The sequence below is a fragment of the Vanellus vanellus genome (assembly GCF_965231255.1).
Source record: "Vanellus vanellus genome assembly, chromosome: 13".
In the NCBI taxonomy this organism is placed as follows: domain Eukaryota; kingdom Metazoa; phylum Chordata; class Aves; order Charadriiformes; family Charadriidae; genus Vanellus; species Vanellus vanellus.
The window spans coordinates 5,028,466-5,054,555 of record NC_138918.1 but is presented as its reverse complement, the minus strand read 5'-3'; the positions used below and the strand labels follow the sequence as shown (position 1 = coordinate 5,054,555).

Here is a 26,090-nt window from a genome sequence, read left to right as displayed (position 1 = left end):
TTAAAATCTTAATAAGCAATGACTCAGAGGGAATATAATACCTAAAGGTGTGTAAAGAGATTAAATAGCAAGAAGACAAAGTGATAATTTTGGGTTTCATTTTTTTACTGATCTCGGCAGCCAAGCCCAATAAGCTCTGCTACAAAGGAAACCTGGGACAGCCAAGAGGAATGCCTTTTTAAGAGAGCTTTTTTATAAGAAGAGTAAGAGCATTTGCTAAGTCTAGCAAAACCATAGAAGGTCATTATTTCCCAATAAGCACCGAGGAACCATTTAGGAAAACTCCAGAAGTTTTAGCTGGATTTGAATAAATTTCAGCTAGACCTTAGCAGGTTTCTACCCAGAAAGGTTGAGATGCTAAGGATTCTTCCAAACAGAGTAGAGGGGGCAATAAACCTTATTAACTTTAAGACAGAACATAGTAGGCTAATGAAAAAGTTTATACAATACTGTTGCAGAGGGATTGGACTTAATGATCCAAGAAGTCACTTCTGGTCCCTTTTTATATTCCGCTAAGGTGTACAACTAGAAATATTAAGAGCAGGAATATTACAAAGTGGTATTCAACCCATCCAATAATATTATCTTTACATGCATAAACTATTTATAAGTGTTAATTAAAGTGCAGAAGATAATAAGTTATTTTCTTATTCTATTCCGGATAATAACTTTCTGGTGATAGCAAAGGTATCCAGAGGTATCGAGGCGGTTTTCAGTGAGTGCTCCGATACCGGTTTAAAAGGAGCTCTGCAGCAGGAGAATGTCTCAATAGCCATTGTATTTCCTTTTGTGCTTGTGGCATCCTCACAGTAAAGTACAGCACAGCAAGACAGGAGCTGCAGAGTAAAAGACAATGACCTTAGCAGTAAGACATTCACCCCAGGAGCCAGGTGCTTGGTGACTGTGAATAAAATCCAGTAAATCCCCTGCGGATAGCAAGAAGAAGTTCATCTATTGCTATTGCCAAAGCAGACAGAGCTGGGGACTACACACTCTAAAATCCATTATAAAAGAGATGTTCACTACCATATATTTCAAAAATTACTCATGTCCAATAGGAGACAGTCACCTCGCGCTACTCTAATGAGCTCTAAAGCTGATGAAGCATGACTAGCAATGAGTTACCCGGTCTGGGGAGAGAAGTGCAGAGTGGCTAATTGGCCTCGGGATGCAGAAAGTTTCACATCTAGGCTACTGGTGACAATCTTGTGCCATTTCCACGGGAGATATCTGCGCTCTGCCTGACCATACTTTAGCATGTTTATATTTTTCTGCGGAAATTCGAAAATGTCAAAATGCATTGGGCAAAACCCGGGCACTTTTTGCTTTGAGTAAGGAACCATATTTGGATTCAGCTTTAAAGATGACTGCAGTATTTAAAGTCAAGGAACGTGGATCCTTCCTTCTACATGTTGGCTAACGTTCAGGGGTGTTTTACCTTTGAGTTTTGAAATACACCGAGGTCAACACCATATCTAGAGCTCAGAAAAGCCAGAAAACAGCCCAAAAGGTATGTGAAGTCTTGTCTGTTGAGGGGAGGTACCACAGCCAGCTTCCTCCAGAAAATAATAAACTGGAGGATTTTTGTACAGAAACTCCTGGAAGCAAGTAGGTCACTCTCATGGTTCAGAACAGAACTAGCTCATATCATCTTGACTGATGAAAGCTAGTCCCTCCACAGACTCTCCCTACGGTCTCTTTACTTATACGCAATTTACCTTAGGCAGAGTTGAAACTGAGAAATGGACCACTTGGAGAACGAGACCTACAGTTTACAGATTATCCTGTGCAGTAGAGTAATATCTGATTTTAAAACCAGTGAGTGCTGTTCCAATATTTAAGCATCCTTGGACTGAATCCCGGACTGCTAAAGATGGAGGCTGTCTTGGAGGAAAAGCTATTGACCTTTGGGAGTTCATGCTTAGATCATAATTTTCATAATCAAAATTTTAAAAATAACTGTAATGGGGAATAAAGGACAGTGCCAGACTCTTACACTGTTCTCTCTTAATATTCAGTGGTCCCCTTGAGCACTTCTAGATCGATGGCACATCATACCACGCGCTCTCTGTCTGATTAAAAGGCAACTTAGCCCACATATGAAAAACAAACATTCCTGATTTCCACGTGTCTGTTACTTGTCTGCTGCAAAGTCCAAAGATTTGCACTGTAGCAGAGACATGCCTTTGCTGTCAGGCAGTCCGGAGATGAAATACTTTTAAGAGCTTTCAAGTTTTCTCTAAAGACTTGCACACATCACTTGCACATCACATTATGTGATGTACTTGGCTGTGACCTCAAAGGTCCCCCTCTCTCTGATTTTCCTGGATTCTCATTTATTTTTCCGGACAAACAGCATGAGCTACAGTTAAACTGCACTATGTACCATGAGTGATTAGATATTAGGAAGAATAATAGTCTTTACAGAGTAATGCACTATAGTTTACAAATCACAAAAAAAAAAAAAAAAAAAGCCATTTACTCCATCCTGTTCATGTCTAGAAGTTTCATTCATAGAGGATTAAAATAATTCTCCAAGATTCTGGATACCCTTGAGAATACTAAGCCTAAATTTTGTCAATTTCCCCACTACAATATACTTGTTTGAAAAAAACCTAATGCAATCAGTTGGTTTTTTGTGAGTGTGTGTTTAAGCAAGTATTTTGATGCTTTTTCTTCTGAAACAAAAATCTATGCCAGTAGATTAGAGAAATCAATGCTCAGCATTAGAGGTGGATAAAATCTTTTGCATGAAAACATTCTCTTTTTTTTACAGAAAATCAGATTTAGTGACTCTAAAACAGTTTGCAGAGAGACATAAATATTGTTGTATTTTTACTTGGAAAAAAAAATCCAACAAATTTTAAATGGTGTTATTTTTTTCTAAAACAATGGTCAAAAGATTTTATTTTTGCTCTGAACTGGGCAGTCTTCTTCCCTTAACTCTGAAAATGTTAATCAACAAAAGAATTCATTTGGAGCCCATAAAGAAATCTGCAGTCAATATTAACTCATAACTGTGAAGTCATCCCAGAACTTATAAAAAAATCTCTGGGGATGTGAAAAATAATGTTGATATTTATGTTTTCTGCATCCAGTGCATACATTAACAACTTAATCTCCATAACGATTTTATTACAGAGCTGCATTAACCTACCTTATTGAGTGGAGTCCCACATCTCACCATTCAAGTTATGGAGCTCTGTTACTCCAGGAAGGCCTCAGGGTCCCAGAACACAATTTTTGCCACGCTGCCTACACAAGATGGATGAACGAACTGTGCTCTCCTGTAGCACCATTGAAAACAACGGCATTTTTCCTCAGCTAAGATTACATAATAATTGAAAGAACAGCATTTTTCCAGCAGATTTTCCAAATTTTCTGCCTAATTTTGCCTGTCTTTCATCTGCCAGCTTCCAAAAAAGCATCAAGATTTCAATGAAATGGGGGAGCGTTCACCCTGTTAGGGAGTCACGTCCCTTCCCTCTTCATTTCAGCACAAACTGAAAGAAAAGTCGGGATTTGCAGAGAAGTTAGAAATAGTGACACTTTGCTTTGGAGATGTTCTGAAGTAATAAAAGCTTACGAGAAAAACTAGCTGGATAGTCTCCGTGGAGAAAGACAAAAAATGGACAAATTACAGCGTGGTCTTGCCCTATTATTGTCTGGGTTCTCCCATCTTGCTCCTTGTGGTAGCCCCTTGGAGAAAATACATACAAGTAAACCCCATACTATTAACACTGGTAAATATACCCACAGGAAAGCTGAACAGTGTTATTTTGTAAAGTTCCTTTTGGGATATGCTTTCTTCCCTGAATTGTACTTAATACACAAATGAACAAGAACCTTTTTCTGAATCAGCATGAAAAAGAACAAGAGGACAGAAAAAAAAGCTATGAACGCAGCCGGGCTAATTGGGGAACAAACTGATGTTATTAGTAGATCCAAAGATAATTAATCATCTCCCAGGTTAGGTTCTGTTACAACACCTCGTATAGATAGCTCACGTATTCAGGCTTTGATAAACACTACCACATAAATCACGCAGAATTAAACATCAGGAGCTGAGGAAGAAGCCCTCCCTCCCGCCGGTCAGGCCACTGAGGTTGTGGGAGGAAGGTTTTCAGCACGGGAAGATATTACCCCCAAAGGAGGGCTTGGTGCGGTGCCAGCCCTCATTAGCATCCAGCAGCCAAGCGAGAGAAAACACAGACAAGCACGAGGCAGGGAGGAGAGCGAAACAACAGGGTTCGGGTTTGTAGGCCCTGTATTCAGTGCATTTTAAAAGGTAACTGTTGGTCTAATACACGGACATTGAGGAATAGCGCTGTTTAAAATCCTTGCTTATGTTCAAAACTTTTCAGGAAATCTCTAAAGTGCATTTCCTGTGGTCAAAGATTTTTCTGTAAGGCTCCCAAGCAGTTCTTGAAAGCAGGTGGGTCACTGACGTTCTTGCAATTAATACTTTCCTTCATTCGTGAATCCCCTTTTGGGTACAATTTGAAGCGCGTAAATAGCCCACAGAACAGCAGTGGTACGAAAATGCTCAATTTCAGATATGGGGATGTTTCACTGGACTTGTTTTCAGCGGGGTCCTTCCTAACCAGGAATGGTGTATCAACCTCAGGATTTGTAAAGGAAGAGAGGGAGATTTGGCTGCTCATCGAGGGTGGTAAGTGCAGTTGCCAACATTGCCACGTTGGTCAGACCAAGCCTTTGATGTGTAATTTAGAAGAACAGATGTTTTATCTGGGAACTTGTCCAGATCTTAAAAAAAAATTTGTGAGGAACTCAGTAGTGGCCTCTTTTGTCAGCAGCAGTAGCCTCAAAAGTACTGAAGAAATACTGAGTAAACAGCTGGATTTCTAAGTCACAGCAGAGAAGCAGAGACGTTGCTTGATTACCTTTGTGAGTGACATACACTGCAGTGATGAACTAATTGGTGATTGCACATTAAATGGACTGAACAAAGCTGTAAACCTTGGACACGTTAATATGCCCAGGATTTTTTCATCGATCCTGTTTTCTCATTCTGTTCTTTAAAAGAAGAAGCCCAAGAGTGACATCTTTCCTTCCCATCAGCTGCACGACCAACACCAGCAGAGACAAATGGCACGAAGTTTTAGCAGGACTGCAAATGTATGAGAAATCTTTGAGAGACATTAACTACTGCTTTTCATGCAAAACTGAACTAAGAAAGACTCTTCCTCACAGATCATGTCCAAATTGAAAGGGGTGTTAATCTACACAAAAGATTTCATAGGGCTTTATCATTAGTCCAAGGACTATTAAGCGTGTAAGAAGGTACCTTCACATTTCTCTCTTACAAACTCTTCAATCACTGCTCAGTCTTGCCTCTTCTCTTAATGCCCTGTCCAATTTGTACTGTAAACTCCTTAGAGGATGTGCTGACAAAACGCTGTTATCTCTCTGAAACACCTCTCAGACATCTTCTCCCTTATCTTCAAGACCCAGCGCTGCTCACCGGGTGACTGTGGAGGGGAGGGAAGGAGGGACAGGGAAGGAGGAGGCTGCCCAGGAGGGGCCAGGCTGCCGCCGGGGCATGGGACTTCACGCAGGCTCCTTTGCCTCCCTGGGGTAACCCACAACCAAACCCACCGGCACCGTGAGCTCCTCTCCCGCGGACCCACCCCCTGTGCCCTGCCAGCCGCGTCAGGGGATCCCACATCCTGCAGGTCCACCGTGGGCAGGATCAAAGCCGCAGCACTGGGAAATAGGTGACAGCTGTGCTGCCAGATGTCAGAGTCTTACTCTAAAGGCACGAGGTTTGCTCTGCCTGAAAGCCTTCCAGGACGAGTTAGCCACCACGGAGCCAGGGTCTGAGTAAACGTAAAATAACAGGTTTTCATTTAACTCAAGTCTATACCCTCTTATTGTATTCCTGCAGTGGTTTAAAAAGTGTGCGTTCCAGCGCAACGGAAATGAAACAGCAATGGCATTGCGTTGCCACTGGTGATTTCCGAGTTAGCTACACCAGACCTGGAAAAATAGAGCTTCCTTGTGCTGCAACTCTTCAGCAGGCCAGTCGACCCGGGGACGCAAATCAGCGTAGCTCTGCCTGGAAGCCTCAGCAATAAGGCACCGTGTTACTCTGCTGATTATTTTTTGCTGAGCCTACACGCTTTGCAAAGCCACCACAGCAAGTTGATAGTGATGCACGAAATGGAAAATCCTTCTGAGCACTGTGGACGCGCAAAGCAATCGCAATGGTGCTGTGCTATTCGATGGTTCTTACTACACGTGCGCCCACACTAATGTATTCAGGCTTTCCTTGGGTTTAAATAGGTGCAACTCCACCTCTTGTAATGCATTTACTCCTGATTAACACAGACTTAAATAGGACTGGAGTCAGACGTACAGCAGTATTCAGGTCAGGCACAGAAAAAAGAACAGAATGTTATAGGACTAAAGATGAAAATCTTTAGTGGTGTCACTCCACTGACTCAAATCGGCAGAGAATTTGGCCTAGTTACTCTCCTTATTGACACGTCTACCCTCTGAGGCAAGGGTAGCTGGATATTTTGAGAATAAAAACACTTTGGGGCCATATGTGCCACTGTCACACATCAGCAGTAGTTCTTTCAGCGTTACAAAACTCGCTGGAAATTGTTTGGAGAATTTTCAAAGTAAGTTTTCAATACTTTTCTATTCATCTCCATAGTCACAGTGCTACTCAAAGGTTATCTGAAATAGCTGCAGGCAGTGGAGGAATCACAGAGAGATCACATGAAACACTGCCTGGTTTCTAGAAAAAGGGGTATTCAGCTCCTCCTCTATACCATTACTCTGTACCATTTTGACCACTTTGGGGACATTAAATACTGGAAATAGCTCAGAAAGCATTTGGCGCAATGTCTGTGTCTATATATCATAAGGACTACCATATAATGCACACGCTTTAGATCCATCCTAACTAGAAAATGTAAGCTACCTAATGCCAAAAATGTCGTTAGAACTGCACATAGCCATACTCGTAACATCCTTCTAGGGTTCATTCCATATTGAAAATCAAAGATGAAACATGCTGCCTCATGCACATTACACCATTAACGTTGTATTATAAATCAAAGAATTTTTTTTTTTTTTTTTTTTTTCCCTTCCTCACTGGATTAGCTCCCACAGCCAGGTAGCAGTGAGATAAGATGAGACGTAGTACTGGTACATGGGAATCAGATCATCCTGAATTTAGTTTGGCTCAAATAGTTGTGGAACTAAAATCTCAGCTGAGAATGACATTTAGGGACCCGAGCTGTTACAGGCAAATTTTTGCTGCCCTGCTAAGTAGGGAAAGAAACTGGAGACCAGTCCCCAGATTTATCAGTCAAATGCAATGACAGCAAGTCAACATATTTTTCTTAAAGTACAGACCAACTATTCAGCACTGCTCACTACAGCAGTACAGCTTTTATTTGACATCTGTTGGCAAGTGGAGGGGCTTATTTCTTCAGTTTTACTCTGAGTTTTGACTAAGAGAGACTCTGGAGATACTCAAGACCAGTTTCCTTACTGGTTCTACTTGTTCTGCATCCAAAATAGGTCAATGTTTGTTTGTTTTCTCTAAATTTGTTTATAAATGTCTTCATTCTTGATTGTTCATAGCATATTTCAACCTATGTTCAGTAGGGTTTTCTTTGTTTATTAATAGCTTCTCTCAGTGAAGTTCTGTGGTATAATCTGAACATTTTGGCCAAAGCTTTTAACATATTACCTATTACGCTTGCTCTTAATGCAGTCATTCAGCTATCAGATCTGGAGCTTTCTGTAATTATGTGACTCCCTGGGGAGATGCTCTACAAAGTTCTACCAATATTTTTCAGTTCTTTACCAAATTTAAGCAGAGGTTTGATATATTTAAAAATAAAATCTTCATTAATCCCTTTATAATTGCTTCTAATTAAGTTACTAGAACTGTAGATGTCTCAGAAACAATGTTTCCATTTCATATTCCAGGTTTTCAGATTTTTAAATATGCCTAGTTACCGTTCTCTGGGAGGAGAAAACCTCTCCCAGCACTGGGAGAGCATTCCGCACTCCACGCTACATGGTGCACCATGTTCCAGTTCATCTTCCTGGAATAGCTGCAGTTACAAATAGTAAGACTGCTGTGTGTTTTTGGAAAAAAATTGCAAGTTAAACTTAATAGAAATATTTTAATATTATGGTTTTTAATGTTTGCTTTGGAGTTTTCTCATTTTACTTCTTCTCATCGTACTGGATGTCTATCAAGACACAAAACCCTCAAACAACATGAAGTTACCTTACCTGTGTACCAGCTGCTTGCGGCTCACACAAATAGCAGTTTCGTAGTCATGAGTGACGCACACTTTATGTGGGCTGCACTTCACCTTCAAACACGGATCTTTGGATGGATCCAGGGCTGTAAAAAAACAGACATATTAAAACAAGAAAGTGAGAAACGCATATAAAGTTCTCTCTTAGTTGACAGATGACACATGGTTAGAATGAACAACGCCGCATCTGAGTGAATAAATACTTTGACACTTTATAGCATGTGCTGCCGTTTCAGACTGCATGTTAAATAGAGATGTGTAAGTAGAAAGAAAGCTGGAGAGCTTAAAGACTGTGGTTATTGAATGGTGACCTGAGTCTAACTTGGCATTCACATTAATATTAGAGGTGATACTTTAGGATGAACTGCTGGTATAATAATCTATATCACGCTGTTTGTTTCATGGAAAAGTTATGGTGGACTAAAATAAACTCACAAGCAACAAAACGACCAGTATTCTAGAAGCTATCTGATAACTGACGTATCGCAGAGTGCTAATAAATTTAATTTCACAGATATCGTAAAACAGGCATATTATTTTGTAGAAATTATTTTTAATTTTTACAGATAAGCCTCTCTTGTACTTTGCTTAAGTAGAAGAGCAGCAATAACAATAAAATAATCCTGAGCTTTTACACAACAGCTTACATCACCAGCAGTGCTGTCGGGAGTCGGATTAGAGAGCATGACGAGTTGCTATCTCAGAGTGAATATTCCCAGGCTGTTGTCCCTGCTGATGCTCCCCAGGGAAAGTTCTTCCTCTAAAGTCAGTCTTTACACTCTATGTTCTCCTTCTGACACTATCCAGCGTTCCCCCTCTTGGTGGTAGCACCCCCACTTTGGTCTTTAGCTTTGGTTCCCCGAGGAGCGATCACTGCTGCCTTGTCTTTTCTCCAGCAGCCTCACAGGAGCCTAACAAGGGCCGGGGACAGACAGGGACACACTGCCAGAAATGGATCTTCCGTCCTTCGGCCAGCCCCAGGATGAATATACAGCCAGCAATCTTTCGCTCAACAATTCTTAGGTTGCTGGAGAAAAGAACATGGCAGCAGTAAAGGGAACTTCTCTCCTTCTAATGTGATGGAGGATTTGAGGCACCGCAGCTAGTCGAGAGTCTGGAAAATGTGCAAAAGTGACACACAAACCTGCACCGGAAAGTGTAGGGTTCTAGAGTTTACCCCCAGGTACCCTCTTTACGGTTCGGATTAGGATAGATCCAACGAACCTTCCTCCTGAGCACATCCCCTTACCAGGCAAACACCGTCGCCTCAGGGTAGTATCTGCCCCTCCGTACCGGCGTACCGCGGGGCGGCGCAACAGCGGCCTCGAAGGAGTGAATAACGCCGTACCCTAATGATGACGCAAATGGACTTTAAGGACTGCAGAGAGAAAGTAATTACCAAAATTGGCACTCAGCCAGGACACGAGGTTGAACACGGAGGTGCACATCCCCGCACACACGCAGAGCCCTGCTTATCTGCGACACGTGCTCAGGGACTGAAACGGCACTGCCAGGGTTCTAACAGGAGGCTCCCGCAAAGATCCCCACTTAGCTTGTGATGAACCCTTCTCCCCAGATGCAACAAACAGACTCAGAAAGGGGCAGTGAGAGTCTGAGGAGCCCCTTCATTTTTTTCTCTCTATAAAAAAATGTTTCCTAACATTAAATGAAGAAATTAGCACATGGCATATTACAGTAGGTTTTACTAGAACTGCACACACCTTTCTCCTCTCCTCAAATAAATGACGATATTCAGCATGTACCAGAGGCCCCGATGTGGTAATATCAGGATTTGGTTTGGGATCATCCTGTTTAGCACCCAAAGTGCTAAAGAGGGTCTGATCTCGGCGGAGGCAGGAGCTGCTCCTTCACAGAGGCAAGAAGATGCCGGTGCATTAGGTGCTGGAGCGGGCGCTGGAGCAGCCTCCTGCTCCCTACAGAAGCTCACCAGAGGCAGACGGTACTTGTTGTCCTGGCAGTGGGCAAGCCTGCCTGCTCCCGCCAAGTTTCTATAGACTGCTTCCTTAAATGAGTGGTGATTTGGTAATCTTTGAAATAAAAAAAAAAAAAAGAGGAGCGATACAGTTCTGTGCTGGATATCACTCCAATTAGAGCACTGATCCCACCTGGGAAAATCTCTTACAAATACTTCTCTGCAATCAAGTCCCATTTGAAAGACTGTCTATCTAAATTCATTCTCTTACAAAGGGATGCTTCTAAAGATCAGCAATAAGATGTATCCGTGAGGATGAATTACAGTACTCAAAAAACGGTTATGGGAATACTTCAGAAGAAGGGAAGTCACAGCCATGCAGAGACACTGCACCTTTAAGAAGTGATTTTTAGATGAGCTTTTTTTGGACAATATTTTGCCATGGATCTGCCTCTCTGTTCCTCTTCAGCGTGTCCTCAAATCTCATTTTACCTCTCCCCTCCCTCCCCACATGATGGGACACTCGGATACGGGCAACTCTTAGTTTCATTCTTGGGACTGTATAAAGCTCTTATTGCACATTATGATAACTGAGTTTCCCACTTTTACTGAACGATCAGAGAAACTTTTAAAGGACACTATTTGAAGTACAAGAAGTTTCAGTTTGCTATGTACTAAATGTCTCGATATGACAGCAGAGATTCTTCTGTTTTCCTGCAGTGCTGAAGCGCTGCAGCTGTTGTGTGTCGGTTTAAACAGCCATAGCTACAAGCTCGTACCACATTAACACCCATTACACTTTTGTGATGGGCAATTGAGCTTCACTAGTGCATATGGATTTAGTGGAACGCCTTTGGTGCAAGACACGGGAAATCATAAAAATAAAACAGAAGCGTTACAAGCTTTTTCTTTTAAAGCCATTAAAACTGATAGAAAAGGTGAAGTGAGGAAGGAAGGAGACAAGACCATCTGTTTCCTGCACCGTAAACAAGAAGGCATCAACCTCCAGTGCGTTGCCATTAGGAAAACACTTCGGCAGTGTTTGAGGGGCCCGGGTCTGTCCCACTGAGAAGACCAAAGGCTGAAAAGGCTCCTCAGGCTGTTTTGCTGTTGCCTTTTGGTGTCTTGTCTAAGTCAGACTAACAGGCAGATGAGAAGTAGCCCATCCGCCGCTCTTTACATTCCCAGCGCACAGCGGGTGAGATATACATTCTTAATCCTCTCACTTCGCTCTCGCAGGAGACTGAGTTAAAGACTGAGGCAAATATTTGACGGGGATTGAAATGGCAAGCCGCAGTTTCCCTACCCATCCCTCTACCCAGATATTCTTAAACTGCCAACCAGAGTGCGATACCCTCATCCGCAAAGCCTCTAATATGTAAGTGCCACTGGAGCGTGAAGGGTCACCAGAGCATTGGTTCAGCGGGCTGACAGAATTCAAAGGTCACAGCCATACCAAAAAAATGCAATGACCAGCACCTCTGCTGGTTTGCAGCTGGCCTTGCTCTTTTACTGGAGCACGTGCACGTTGTCTGCTTCCGCCGGTGACACATCCTTGCTGAAAAATGCTGCATCGACAGAAACCCTTGTGCAAACTGGCTAGGAGCCCAGGGCTAATGCCTGCCAACAGTGTCGGGCTGCTGGAGAGCACGCCCTGGCCTCGGGCTCATAGTCTTCTGTCAGCCAGAGCCTGCGTAAGTGGGGTTGTGGGTGTCGCCTAGAAAGTCAATAACAGTTTGGCGTGAATAAGAGAAGCAAGATTTAGGCCCACATGGTCTATGAGACATCATGCACAGTTCCAATACTTAGCATTTTTTTCGTAGCAAAATTTACTCTAATTGAAGAATTAAATCCACTTCAGGAATTCCTGAGGTCTTTTAAGACAATAAAAATGCATGCGCTTCTGAAGTATGTATATTCCGAAAGCATCACACAATACATTATTGTTAAAAGGAACACAACTTTCAAATATTTTGCAATTAAAAAGTTGTCTATTAAAAGAAAAAATATTATTGAGGGGTCATCAGTTTGAAGCAAAGGAATGGGAAAAGATGTCGTTGGAAATCCCGGTCACACTTTCCTTTTATATCAGGCCTCAACTTCTCTCTACCTCAGTGTCTTGCTTCTAAAATCGGAAAAGAATAATAATGCTGGCAATAATAATAATAAATGAAGCCGTGTGTTGGATGAATTTTTTCATTCATGGTTGTAAAGCTCATGAAGATCCTTAAATGGAACACAGTACAGAAGCATCATTTCTTATTCATTACAAACAGCCCTTACATACAGTTCAAAACAGTAGAAGGAAGTTTATTAAATGCAAGCAAAACCGTGGGCTTTGTCAGAAGACAGCAAAAAACCCCACAATGTGGATTATTATTTCTTGAGATTTTTTTCCCCTTATGCAGAATGCATGATCCAAACGAACATAAAAGGTCAAAATAAGGATTTTCACGTTTGCAAAGTTCCTCAACACGTTAAATAAGTTTAGAAGGTTGTTCTACTGCTAAGCAACACAAGCCCTAAGGAGAGCTCATAATAAGAAACAATTTCTGAAATATGCTAATCAAAGATCATGCCTTGTTAATCAGATTTCTACATGACTCGGAGCAGATGCTCATCATCTGCAGAAGAAAAGACCCTTGGGAATAAGATGAAACATAACAACCATATTTGTCATCACAGTTCTTTTTGTCCTAAAGCAATGCGTATGAAATCTTTGGAAATGAAGAGCTAAAAGTACAAATAAAGAAGTGAAAGTGGGAAGAGGAGTGAGAAAAAAAAAATTGAAGTTTTTTATTATAAAGATGTTGTTTTATCAGCTTGAAAGGAAAACTACAGCCATCCCTTTTCTACGTCACAGAGTCTGCACATAGTTGCTCAAGTCTGTCTCCATGGTAATAACCAAAATACCTCAAGCCTGGCTTTAATATCGGAACTTTTTTCCGGTTATCCTTTAGACTGAGGCTGAAGGTGAAACTGATACGGTTAGTTAATCTGACCGGACAGTGGCTGAGGATTGGTCCCAAATTTTTGGAGGGGATCCATGTCCAGTCAGTATTGGAATTAAAGGTTTCACACGATCACAAATTCTTTGACGAAAGCCCACTTCAGCCGCGCTGCCTATCTTTCTGTGAGTCCAGACTCCGTAGTTTCCTGCCCTGAGCTTTTCCCATGTTGTTAAATCCCCGCACGCTCAGTCTCCAAGGGAAGTACCCATCCCAGGAGGCAGCTGGCTGAAATACAGGGAAATATAAAACTGCACGTCTCTCAGTATAAACATTTTCAGAAGTTTTTCGTCCTGGGGAAATTTAGGATTTCTGGCTTTTTACCTTGGCTCAAAGGTCTTATTCTTCCTCACTTAACACCTACATGCTTCTGCCGCTGGCGTTTGTTTCCCGGCCAGCTATCCTGAGCTCTCAAGTCCCTTCCTGTCTGGCACGGCAAAACTGAAGAAGTGCTTAGATGGGCTAAAGTTTCTGCTGTGTTGGCCACAACATTTTTGTAGGAAAATGGTACGCTCTTGGTCTGCCAGCTCTACAGGGCAGCTGATTGCTCTGCAAAGGGGAAAGGCTTTCATCTAGGCGCAAGTGACCCAAAACCTATGCCAGGCCCATTTACACCAAACGCAGGTACAGGATCGGAATTCCTGTCGTTAAGAGCCAAAGGACTTTTTTTTTAGTCAAGCTTTTATTATGCACAGCACCCTCAGTTCCCTATTAAAACTATAACTCTTCTGTGGCTACCTCACAGAGGTACCAGAATAATTGGTAAACAATAAACACCAGGGATTGCATCAGACCATTAACAACCTCCTAACAGTACGTTGGCATCTCTTTCCAATACCAAAAGAGCTGCAACCACTAATGGCATCCCAAATCCCTTTCCCTCCCAGCCCCACAAAGCGGAGCACAGAACGTTCCCTTACGAACTGCACACACTTTCCTCTCCCCTCCCCGTACCACTCAGCAGAGGCTGCGAGGCTGCAATATAAATCAGTGTTGGACAAAGACCTAACAACAGTGTTTGAGATACTTTTCTATTACATTTCATGGTTTTATATATTACCACTATAAAGGAAGACTTATGACTTGGAGGAAACTCCTTAGTTCAGACAACGGCAGTACAGGGAGAAGCCGCTCTCTGAGACTGTAGCTCTATATGCTGCAGCTGTGGGTCATTGTGTTAATCACAACACAGTAAATTTATTTTTCACACATTTGACTTTAAAAGGGTGATAACAAATAAATACTTTCGATGTCTTGCAGCAATGGATGTGTAATCCTGCAGAAACTGTACAACTAGTTCACAGCAAGATTTATGAGCTTGATTTTGTTTTTATGACCATTTGTTTGGGGGAAGAGAGTAATTTCAAACTCATAGCTGTTTAGTGGAGCTGAAACAAACTACACAATCAAAAAGAAATGGCATTATGTAAATATTGGGTTTTTTGTTTTCAAAATTGCCTGACAATAAGTACTATGATCACTCAATGACAAAAACACTTCTGCGTAATGAAATGTCAAGAGCAGTTGCTTTTATGCAATCCCCTTGGAACTGTTCTGACTATATGAGAAAAGAAGAACATCTGTCGAGAAAGGTATGATGAACTGGATGCAGAGATCCTGGCGCATATTTTAAGACAAAAAACAAAAAAGAAAGATTGATAATAAAACAAAGCCTCTCAATTAAACGACGCATTACAGTATAGGTGTGCATTTCAACATTATTATGTATTACTCCCCGAGCAAACCCCAGAAGGAAAGCACAGCTCCTGGCCCACGGCTGGGGTGCGGGAGGGAGAAGGCTGCGAAGACCAGCTGGGCTCCTCGCCTGGCTTCCTCCCCACCCCGCACGAAGCTCCGATGGCAGCTAATGCCAAACTCCAGATCTGAGCGGCGCTGTTTCAAATCAGCATCCCGTTGCCACTCACCGCACGGTGACAGCGAAAGAGAAAGTGGGACCAAAGCAGCTAAGAACTGACTTGGAGGAATTTTATGATATACTTCCATGAAAATCGTCATATAGCAAACGTAAGAAGCCACATGGTTAACTTAAACTTGTATTAATAAAAATCTCTGCAAACTTGCTGTCGATTTTTGCAAGGAAAGGGGCATGTTTTCAACACATGATGGCTAACGCATGATGGCTACAAACAGTTACGGTTTTAACGTTTCGGTTGTCTGAAGTAAACCACAGACTTCCCCGCAGAATTAGAGCTTCTACTCAGCTTAAAAGTGGATGATGAATTTCTGCTCTTTTTCCCTTAAAGTGAACATGGCCATATGTTTATATTAAGTTGAGGAGCACTCAGGTGAACTCTGCTTTCCTGCAAAAACACAATAATTTTCAATGCTCCGGAGGTAAACTCCAACCAATCCATATGCTGACTTTAGACTGTCAGTGGAGCTTAATCCAAGTGCAATGGGACTACCCCATCGCCCTTGCATGAAGAAGACACCCAGGTAAGCCTGTGATGGACTTCCAGGCTTGTATAGCTATTCAGAAGGTTTCTGCCTATACTCTTTCCCCAGATTTTCTTATTTTACAGGTTAGTAAGTGGCCCCATTGAGTGGCTAACACTGTGTTGTTTAGTGGAACCGACTGTAACATTTCTTCTCAGATCTGGTATTGTTAAGAATTCTGGTTTTAATAACAGATTACACCCAACATCCCCCCCCCTCCCCCCTATCAATTGCAAATAATTAGCAATGCTTTTTATTCGGCTTCTTCAAATCTTGGCATAAATCATTCTGCTTCATTAGGGAGAAAATTGGTGTTAGCCCTCCCCCAACTCTAGGGGAGAACATGTCTTCGATTAACAAGCTCAGATATTTAAGTCCCTCATTCTCTCTCACATGCTCCCTCTCTGCATAATTACTCGAGCAATTTCCATACAGAAATCAATTCAGCTGAAAATTAATTACCGTAGGCCTGAATGTTTCAAACATGTATGTGAATTATTTTCAGTAAATGGAATTTCTCAAGGCAGTTAAACAGTAACATCTCAAAACTGTCAGCATTTATTCCATCACTGCATAGTATTTCTGCATAGTTTTGTTTTGGAGCACCCTAACATTTGAGTGGCTGAAGACATTGGCATAGTGCAAAGAAACATCTATTTTAATTTTTATAGGCACTTTTGAGAATCATTGCTTATAACTGACATATAATTGCTTTTGACATTGCTGAGGGCCATCCAAGGCAAAAGATGCTTCAAAGGACTCTATGTATTTCCTTTCAAAAGCAAAGGACCTGAGTATTTGGAGGAGTTTCTTTGACAAATATACAGAAATCTGATGCAGTGAAAATAAGTGAAGAAAAGAAAAGAAAAGATAGGACTGTAAATTAGGAAATGTGCTTCCATTGGTGGATGTGATAATCAGTCACCACCTTCAACGCAGGCATTTGGCCAGCAACAGTAAAGAGACGTGTACAAGATTAAAGTTGATTTTCTGAAGAGTCCTAAAAGAGAAGCTCCTGGTTTGATTTCTGACAGTGAATCATAATAATTTATATGTCAATATATGGCAAATGTATCTCAAATCACGGAATCACGGAATTTTCAGAGTTGGAAGGGACCTCTAGAGATCACCCAGCCTCACTCCCCTGCCAAAGCAGGATTGCCCAGAGCACATTACTCAGGACTGCATCCAGGCGGGTCTTGAACATCTCCAGAGAAGGGGACTTCCCCCCTCCCTGGGCAGCCTGTGCCCGTGCTCTGTCACCCTCACCGTAAAGAACTGTTTCCGCGTATTTGAACGGAACTTCCTGTGTTCTAACTTGTGCCCATTACCCCTCGTCCTGTCACTGGGAACCATTGAAAAGAGCCTGGCTCCATCCTCCTTCAGCCCACCCTTTAGATACTTGTACGCCATAAGAAGGTCTCCCCTCAGCCTTCTCTTCTCCAGGCTAAAGAGTCCCAGCGCTCTCAGCCTTCCCTCATACGGGAGATGCTCCAATCCCTTAATCATCTTAGTTGCCCTTCGCTGGACTCGCTCCAGCAGTTCCCTGTCCCTCTTGAACTGGGGAGCCCCAAACTGGACACAGTATTCCAGTTGTGGCCTCACCAGTGCAGAGTAGAGGGGGAGAATGACCTCCCTCGACCTACTGGCCACACTCTTCCCTATGCAGCCCAGGATTCCATTGGCCTTTTTGGCAACAAGGGCACATTGCTGGGCCATGGATAATTTACTGTCTACCACCACCCCCAGATCCTTCTCCTCCGAGCTACTTCCCAGCAGGTCCGCCCCTAACCTGTACTGGTGCTTTGCATTCTTCCTCCCCAGGTGCAGGACCTTGCACTTGGTTTTGTTGAACCTCATTAGGTTCTTCTCTGCCCAGCTCTCCAGCCTGTCCAGGTCACGCTGGATGGCAGCACAGCCCTCTGGGGTGTCAGCCACCCCACCCAGTTTGGTATCATCAGCAAACTTGCTGAGGATACACTCTGTCCCCTCATCCAGGTCATTAATGAATATATTAAACAAAATAGGACCAAGTATTGACCCCTGGGGGACACCACTGGTTACAGGCCTCCAACTGGACTCTGTGCCGCTGATCACAACCCTCTGAGTTCTGTTCCGCAGCCAACTCTCAATCCACCTCGCTGTCACCTCATCTAGCCCACACTTCCTCAGCTTCCTAATGAGGATGTTATGGGAGACAGTGTCAAAAGCCTTGCTGAAGTCAATGTAGATGACATCTACAGCTCTCCCCTCATGCAGCCAACCAGTTATAACATCATAGAAAGCTATCAGATTGGTCAAGCGTGATTTACTCTTGGTAAATCCATGTTGACCACTTCCAATAACTTCCTGTTCCTCAACGTGTTTGGAGATGACATCCAGAATGAGTCTCTCCGTTACCTCCCCAGGGACAGAGGTAAGACTAACCGGCCTGTAGTTCCCTGGGTCCTCCTTGCCTTTTTTGAAGGTGAGAGTGATGTCGGCCTTCCTCCAGTCCTCCGGCACCTCTCCTGTTCCCCATGACCTTTCAAAGATGATGGAGAGTGGTCTAGCAACTTCTAGCAAATACTTCCCAACACTGGAAAAAAAAGAAGCTGTCAAATCCAGCTCCGTCCTCGCTTTGTTTTTCAGCGAGCACCAGGTGCAGTTTGCACAAACAGCTCTCCTGCCTGCAAGGGAAAGGTTCAAGCAGCGTGCCAGTCCAGAGCCCTCGCAGCGGTTCAGTAACGCGTGAGCTGGCATCAGTGCCGTCGTGCTTCTCTGAATGCCAAACACTTCCACTATGTGATAATTTGTGCTTGTTGTACGTGCCATACCTGAGGGTGTGTTTCTGCATATCCCGGTAAGCCGAAGGCAAAACAGACCTAAAAATCCCACAGACAGAAGGATGTTGGTCAGATGTTCTCTTCAATTATTAATTGCAGGAAGTAGTGAGGGTACAAAAATAACCCCATTCTCTGGGACTCACAGGGCTTTGGCATATGTTTAATGACAGCAGCTCTACAGTGTCTGTCTTAGAGTCCCAAAAACCCCCGGGGTGATCCAGCTTCAAGCTTCCTGGGATGGAAGTAGAACTTCAAAAGATCACTCTAATCTGTAGTTGGTGGAACATAAGAAAATGAAGAAACCTCTGCTTCTGCCTCGCAGGGAGGGCACAGCTCTGCCGTATCTGTCTTAACAGATGCTCAGCACAGGAGCAGATTGTTTCCTTGGGTCAGCCTCAGCTCTCTGCTTGCTTTTCAAAGGTACCCCATAACCACGCAGTCAAGCGTCTCTGACCCCAGGCATCCTGCTATCCACTCCAGAGGATCTCCACCCCACCAGCTTTTCACGGCTCAGCCACAGCCGGTGGGGCTCTTGCTGCGGGAGAGCTGTTACCCATTCCACCCCCTGCCCCTGGGGTGCCCCAAGCCCGGCCAGTGCGCTCCTGGGCAAAGGATGCTCCCTCAGACTTTCAAGCTCAATTTTCTAGCAAATGAGTGCGAGGAAAAGAGAGAGGAAGCACTTGGATCTCCACACTGGCAGAACTGGCTATCCGATAACATCTTGTGGAATGATTGTAAGTCAGATTTGATTTTTGTGAGAAGCTGAGGCTGCACTTTCCATATCTGGGATTGAACTTGGGTCCCGCAATACCGGCTCATTCCCTTAAATCTCCAGAACAGAACTCTGTTTTTCTGTCCAAAAGCCAGTAAGATTTTGTTCTCATCGCTCCTGGGGAAATACTGAAAACATAAACTACAAAGATTTTCAAAAATCAAAGCCATAAAGAGTAAAAGAAAGTATATTCAAAATAACTTTGAGACTTTTGAATGCTTGGACTTGACAATCCTCTGGTAATTTTGAAATTACAAACATAATTTTTCCTCCGAACTGACCTAGACTATTTTGGCTTTCTTTTACAGTGGCATGAATTACCATTTATTTAGTGGGATTTCATTTAATACAAATTATTTTACTCCGAGGCCAATGAAAACAAATCAGGTTATAACTTGTTCAGAAAATAATATTTTAAGTTATTCACGCATAAATAAAGATACACCTTTCCCATTGCAGATGAATACAAACATATACTTTGATTTGCTTGGAGAGAAGTTGCATCACGTGTCATGAAGCCCTTCTGTAATACTTCTGAGGCTGTTGCAATTTATACTTTAACTGAAGCAATAACATAACGGGAAAAAAATTTACTGTGATTTAATTCAGATAGCTGGCTTGTGAGAAACTGAACCCTTTTCTAACTAACTTTGATTAAGAACTGTAATGAAGTGTAATACTGAGAACTATGAGCAGAAAAAAATAAAATTGAAAAAAATATAAGTGGCTATCGAACTCCCCTGTATTTTTCATAGAGAAAAAACTCTTACCGATCAAATTTTATCATTCTCCATTAGATATATTACGTCATTAAAACTCATTTGAAAACATGAATAACTTATCCTTTAATGTTTATATTTAGAGGTAACACAAGCAAAAGTGAATTGCTGTTATTACTGATTCCATCAGCAAATAGTAAAAAATGAGGACTGAACCGCTGGTTTTATGAATCAGTATTTCGGTATGCGTAATTACAATTCTTTTCTAACACAGCACTGTAGAGAGCTAGGCGAGCAATAAAAATTCTAGATATGAATGCTCTGAAAGGCTGACAAGTTTGCTCTATTTGTCGACAGACTGAACGTCAATGTTGTCACAGTTACAGCAATTCCCAGCCAGGCACCCTGCGTATCTCCACATACTCGTATTTAAATGTTAAACGAGATAAGACATTCAGCCCCAGAAACGAGAAAACCTCTACTTTTTCCATTAAGTTCCTTTGCTTATTTGCTAGGATAAATGAAACAGAATTTGGCTCCAAACATTATCAGCTATTGAGTATAAAATATAGGAGCTCATTTTATGCTTAATTAATAAGGTGCAATATGGATAGCATTCTTTGAAACAGCATGCAGGGGAAGAACTACCAAGTTCACACTTGTTCTTAGCACCTTAGCGCATGGGCAGTGTCTGTCCTAGTCAATGGGGCAAGAAGGAAGGACACCCTTACGTTGTCCTCTTGGTCTATCATTGCCTTCTTTGCAACTCTGGATAAATGAGTTGGTCACTCCATGTCTCCCTGTCTTCTTCAGCATTTAAAATGGGGATAGTAATACTTACCTGTCTAGAAAGCACCCCGGGACTCTTGGAAGGCACCACAAAACACAAGCAAAGGGCCCCTGTGGACAACTTGTAACGTAATGATTTCAAAACAGCTAAATTCTGCAGAACTAAGAGCCGTTTCATGTTCATTTATGGCAGTCTGATTGTCTCCATGGAAACATGGGCAAAACACTTTATTTTCTACATCAACAAAGGAAGATTTGTTTCCATATTACATTAGTTTTAGTGTGCACTGAGCAAAACAAACAGAAAAATAAAAGACTTCTCAAAGAGTGATTTCATTCTGAAAAGACAGCAGTTTCAGCCCTGTCACACGGAAGCAGTCCCTGTCAACCTGCGACGGCAGTGGAAAACCTTGCAAGATGGGCAGCGTTCTGCAGAACACCTCTGCGTGAGGGATCAAATAGAAAAATCACAGACCGGTAAGTTTGCAGGTGAAGAATTTATTGCCCAAAGAAACCACTACAATTTTAATGTTACAGAGATTTTAGCCGTGAGACCCGACTAAACGACACGACCCTACAGAATGCTTCTGCTACCCGGGGTTTGTACGTAATCAAGAAATCTGTACGACATAAAGCACACCAAAAGAGTAAATTGGCCGGGGGGTGGCTAGCCTAATAGACTGTAGCTCCATGTGCTTCTCATTGCTTTTGAGAGGAAGTACCTAAGCAGGAAAAGATGAAGCTCCTCTACGGGTAATCAATTAGTCTTATAATTGATATCCGGAAGAGGTTTAAATGGGAAACAAATGAAAGGACAAAGACCCGTCCTGGCTGGTTCTAAAGGATAGCAAATATAAATCCAGCAAAAAGAATTCCTTCTTCTAGCATTAGTTTAGCAGAAACGAGTGCTGTGAGAATGAGTGAATATCTAATACCATTCCTCACTCCGCAGTGCAAGAGAGAATCTCTAGTAATGTGAAACAAATCAAGATGAAAATTCATAAACTGCAAAACCATTTTGTAAAAATTAACTCCACTCTGCTGGAATTGACCCGCAATTGCTGGAACTGTGACAAAGGTGGAAATTTTGAGGCTGGGAGTTTCTAAACAGTAGGAGGTTGGTGACTTTTCTGCACAGAATGAAATGAAAGGCTGAAATCAGCGGCTAACCTCAGAAGTGGAAAAAGCAGACTGTCAAATGGGCTGGAAGACAGAAAGTGGTCACAAGGAAGAGCATTAGCACTGCAATTCAGAAGTGTCTAGTGGTATGACAGCAATGAAAAGATGAAGTTATAGGACATGTACAGCCCGGCAGAACAATACATACAGAAGGAAAAAAAAACCCCACCCAATATTGGGTTCTTTCTGCAGGGTTTTTTCTTGCTACACTTTAGTTGCTACAGAAGTGGGGAAACTGATGATCAACTTTTAATTCGCACAGCCCACAGTTCCCCTCTTGGTTTTGAGAGCTCAAAATTAATTTTCCGCAACAAAAGATCACCTCTACAGAGCTGCTGCTAAATCAACACACTTTGCAGTTGGCTTTTTATAGTTGTCTGGCAAACGCATACCAGGCTAAAATTCTAGTCTCATTAATGCATCCCAGGGCATCTCGATATGTCTTTTGATAAGTGATTGATAATAATTTTTAAACACACAAAAACACTGTTTAAAAGGTTTTAAATGGATTCACAGTTTAATTAAAATGCTTTATGTTTCTCAAAAAAATGATACATTGATGAAGATATCATCTGACAGAGGAAAAATGCTATTTCTCTTGCCAATACTTAGGTAAAATAATTCTGAAAAGAGATCTTTTATGAAGTTAAAGCTTGAACAGTTCCTTGTGGATACTTGAGTAACTGCCTGGAATAACTAAAATGTTGGTTTGTCCTTTTCCCACAGAGAAAGAGCTGAGGCTGCCTCAGGCAATACAACAGCAAATTCTGTAACTTTGCACTCAGCATGGTAGCTAAAATCCACTTTTACAACAGAGGAACAACCGTTCATATGAGAATTGCTTCATTTCTGGAACACCTAGGCAAGAAATGCCTAGAAAAAGAGTAAGCTTCCTGAGTTATGAAGTAACACTGAATTATTCAGGGTTCCTGATGTACATGTTACTTTTTATTAGAACAAAGATAAAACATGGAGTTCTAATAAAAAGGAGCCACGTCTACCAGTAATGCTGAATAATTCAAACCCAAAGTAACAGTGGAATTGGAAACTGGCTTTTACTCCCTTTCAGGGAATATATCTTATATTTCCAGAGTCAAATTGCCTGATCTGTCTCTAGATGTATCTAGAGGCATTGCCCCAAATTTAAGACACGAATACCATGAAGAGCAAGAAACAGTGTTACAGCGGTTGGGAGATAGGAGATGGGAAAGAGGGAGGACACTAGCAGGAGCTACTGCTAACTTTCTAAATGAATTAACTTCATTCAGTTGTGATCTGAAAAGATGTAAACGTTACCTGTGACTGCTATCCCCTCTAGACTTCACCACTCCCAGTGAACATGGAAAACGCAGGAAGATAAGCAGTGGATCTCCGATTGGAGGGAATACCAAATAATGCCAGATGTTTTTCCAATTTCAAGCAAGATCCTTGTTGAAAAATGACAGTCAGAAGATAGAAACAGTGTAACTGTGACCTCAGTATAAAGGAGAAAAAAGCATTTCCATTTATATAAATGTGCTGTTATGTTAAGGGAACAGAAGTTGTATTTCAGCACAAATTATACATCCCACTGCTTCTTCTGCAGAATATATTTCTATTTGCTTTTAATCAGTAAATGGACATTTTAATAAGCATGCTTTGCTACAAAGAGGTCTTCTCCACTGCAAGAAGAGGGTGGAGCAAGCCCTACAATAAGATGGACTGACGATGAGGGAGTATCTCCGCTCCTTTCTGATTCCTCCTTCCTCCCCTGTGGGTTTGCAATACCCCTGTGTTACTTGGGCAGACGCTGAACTGGAAAATGAGTTTAGCTTGATTTTACCATAGCCAAACATTAAAATCTGTTCAGAGAAAATGTGTTTGTCTGACATAATGACTGAATTTGCATTTATAATTTGGGCAAGATCATTTTTCCAGCTGATTTCATAGTATTTTCTGGGACAGAGTCGCTGCCAGAAAACCTAACTCAACATTTTCATCCACTCTAAGTCATGTCAGAGCAAAGACTGCAGACAACCTCAATATACTAGGTGTGCAGGAGAGAAAAAACTAACCAAGAGCTTCATCTTCTGTGCTCTGACCCTTTTTCAACGCTTCAGATATCAAAGTAACTTTTTTTACTGAGATATAGAGGTGGGGAACAGCCGTACAAACCAGTAAGTGCAAGCAGCAGTTACGTTACAGTCCCATGGGCTGCACCACGAGCCGTGGACACAAACACTGTCACAGCAGCTTCTGCCGTTGCCACAGAGGCAGTCTTAGTGTTCAGTACCGTACGGTCATTAACGACAGAGCAAAAATGCAATTCTGCCCCTAATGCTTGAGAGCCATTACGTTATACAGCACAATTTGGAAGCAGGGAGTCAGCCTTTCAGTTCAGGGCATTTAACGCAGCCGCTTACACAATCATCCCTTGCTCTTTCATACACAATGCTTATGCACACACAAAAAATGAAGACATTAAAAAACCATAGTTAAAAGGAATATCAGTATCATAACGCGTTATTCCATGCGCACGTCTGGTATAAACGAGCTACGGGGATCTATCACAAGAACTCAGATTAAACTACAGCAACAGCCTTTGTACTAATGTGCAAGACCTAATGAGGGAATTCCTTTCTCTCTTTCTCGCACAGTATCAATTTCATGCCCTATAGGTTTTTAAATGGCCCACAAATCTTTGTGATTTGTTTTTTTTCTCTAAAGGAAGACTACCATATCAGGTCTTTTAATGCAAGCTGAACAGTCAGTAACAGTCAAGATATTTATTAGGCATAATAGGCTCCTTAAACATGGAAGAATCTATATGGGACATGGCCATTAGTACGTGCGTAGCCTTTACTGGCTCCCAGTGTGTGCTGAAGGTGGATGGTGGTACACCCCATTAATATATAGACAGGCTTTTTTAAGGGCTTGGCAAACACTTCTGAACAGTAGCTGTCCAAGTGCCAATGTCTTTGTTTCAGAAGAAAGATCCTTCTTCCCTCCTTTCAGTGGATTGTCTCAGTAGCTCCTCCTTGAAGTTTTGCATCTAGCTAATTAATTTAGCAGTCTCTCAGGCTGCAGGGTAATTTGAAACTCAGCATGTTCTGCTACTGGTAATTTGTTGGTGTGTCCAAATTTCACATCACTTAACTATGCTTTCAGGTGGATTTCTGGATCATTTGGCTTTATAATGAAACCGGACAATGCCAAAAGGCGGCAGCTAGAAGGGCTGTACTGACTCTCGCTATTTGCTTGCGGCCTGAGGAAGCAAACAAATGAAGAGGAAGCTCAGCAGGCTCGTGACTACAAATATGGAAGGCTGATGTGCATTTTTACTGGCAGTGGACTGTCATGTTTTTGTAGTGAAATAAAATGACCGTATAGTCTTTCTTTTCTGAGAGTAACCTCAAATTTTCATTGTGCTTACGATGCCGGAGTGCTACAGCTGGAGTGCTGATCCTGTACAATGCTCTTTACCCACAACTTCCTCTGATGGCATGAACTTGAATTAATGCCAGAGAAACATTAACATCCATGAAGAGCCATTACCTGTATGGGAAGTACTAAGTGCCTACATTGGAGAATGCGCAAATTTTAAAAAGGCCATATTTTTACAGATACTTATTTTTTAATGATGAAACACTGTGTATTATCATAGACCAGTGGAAGCTTTGGTTTCTTTGGGATTAGGATCACTTTCTGCTTTTAAGTTAAATGATTCATATGATGGGACCAAGAGGAAGGTAGGGGTACTCAAGGCTTATCTAAACAGCAGCTTTGGTCATTTGGAGGATTAAAATACTTCTACTCTACTGCTGACACATTTGAGGAAAAATGCACAAACGAAAAAGAAACAAATGGAAATACAACAACGGTCGACCTAAACGTTCTTGCCACCATGGTAAAGCTGACGGCTTGGCAATACATATTACTGCTCACACTATGTTCTAGAAGAGAAAACAGAAGCCAAACATTAGGGACAGTTTGGGTCAACGACCCTATCTCTGCTTGCTGTTACGGTTCTGGTATCTTTGTCGCTCACGCTCGATAGTGCTGTCAGCAAGAGGAGACCAGAATAGTTAGAATCTTTCGTTCTTATCCATTACAGCAG

At 42.1% G+C, this 26,090-nt stretch overlaps 1 protein-coding gene across 1 annotated transcript in view; it reads right to left on the bottom strand.

The window, feature by feature from the left end:
• Positions 1–26,090, bottom strand: part of SPOCK1 (SPARC (osteonectin), cwcv and kazal like domains proteoglycan 1) — a gene marked incomplete at its 3' end in the record, with an annotated part of 326,243 nt that overhangs the window by 119,879 nt on the left and 180,274 nt on the right. Inside the window, exon 4 of the mRNA XM_082489914.1 lies at positions 8,284–8,398. Coding sequence (XP_082346040.1) covers positions 8,284–8,398 — 115 coding nt within the window. The remainder of the gene's footprint in view (positions 1–8,283; positions 8,399–26,090) is intronic.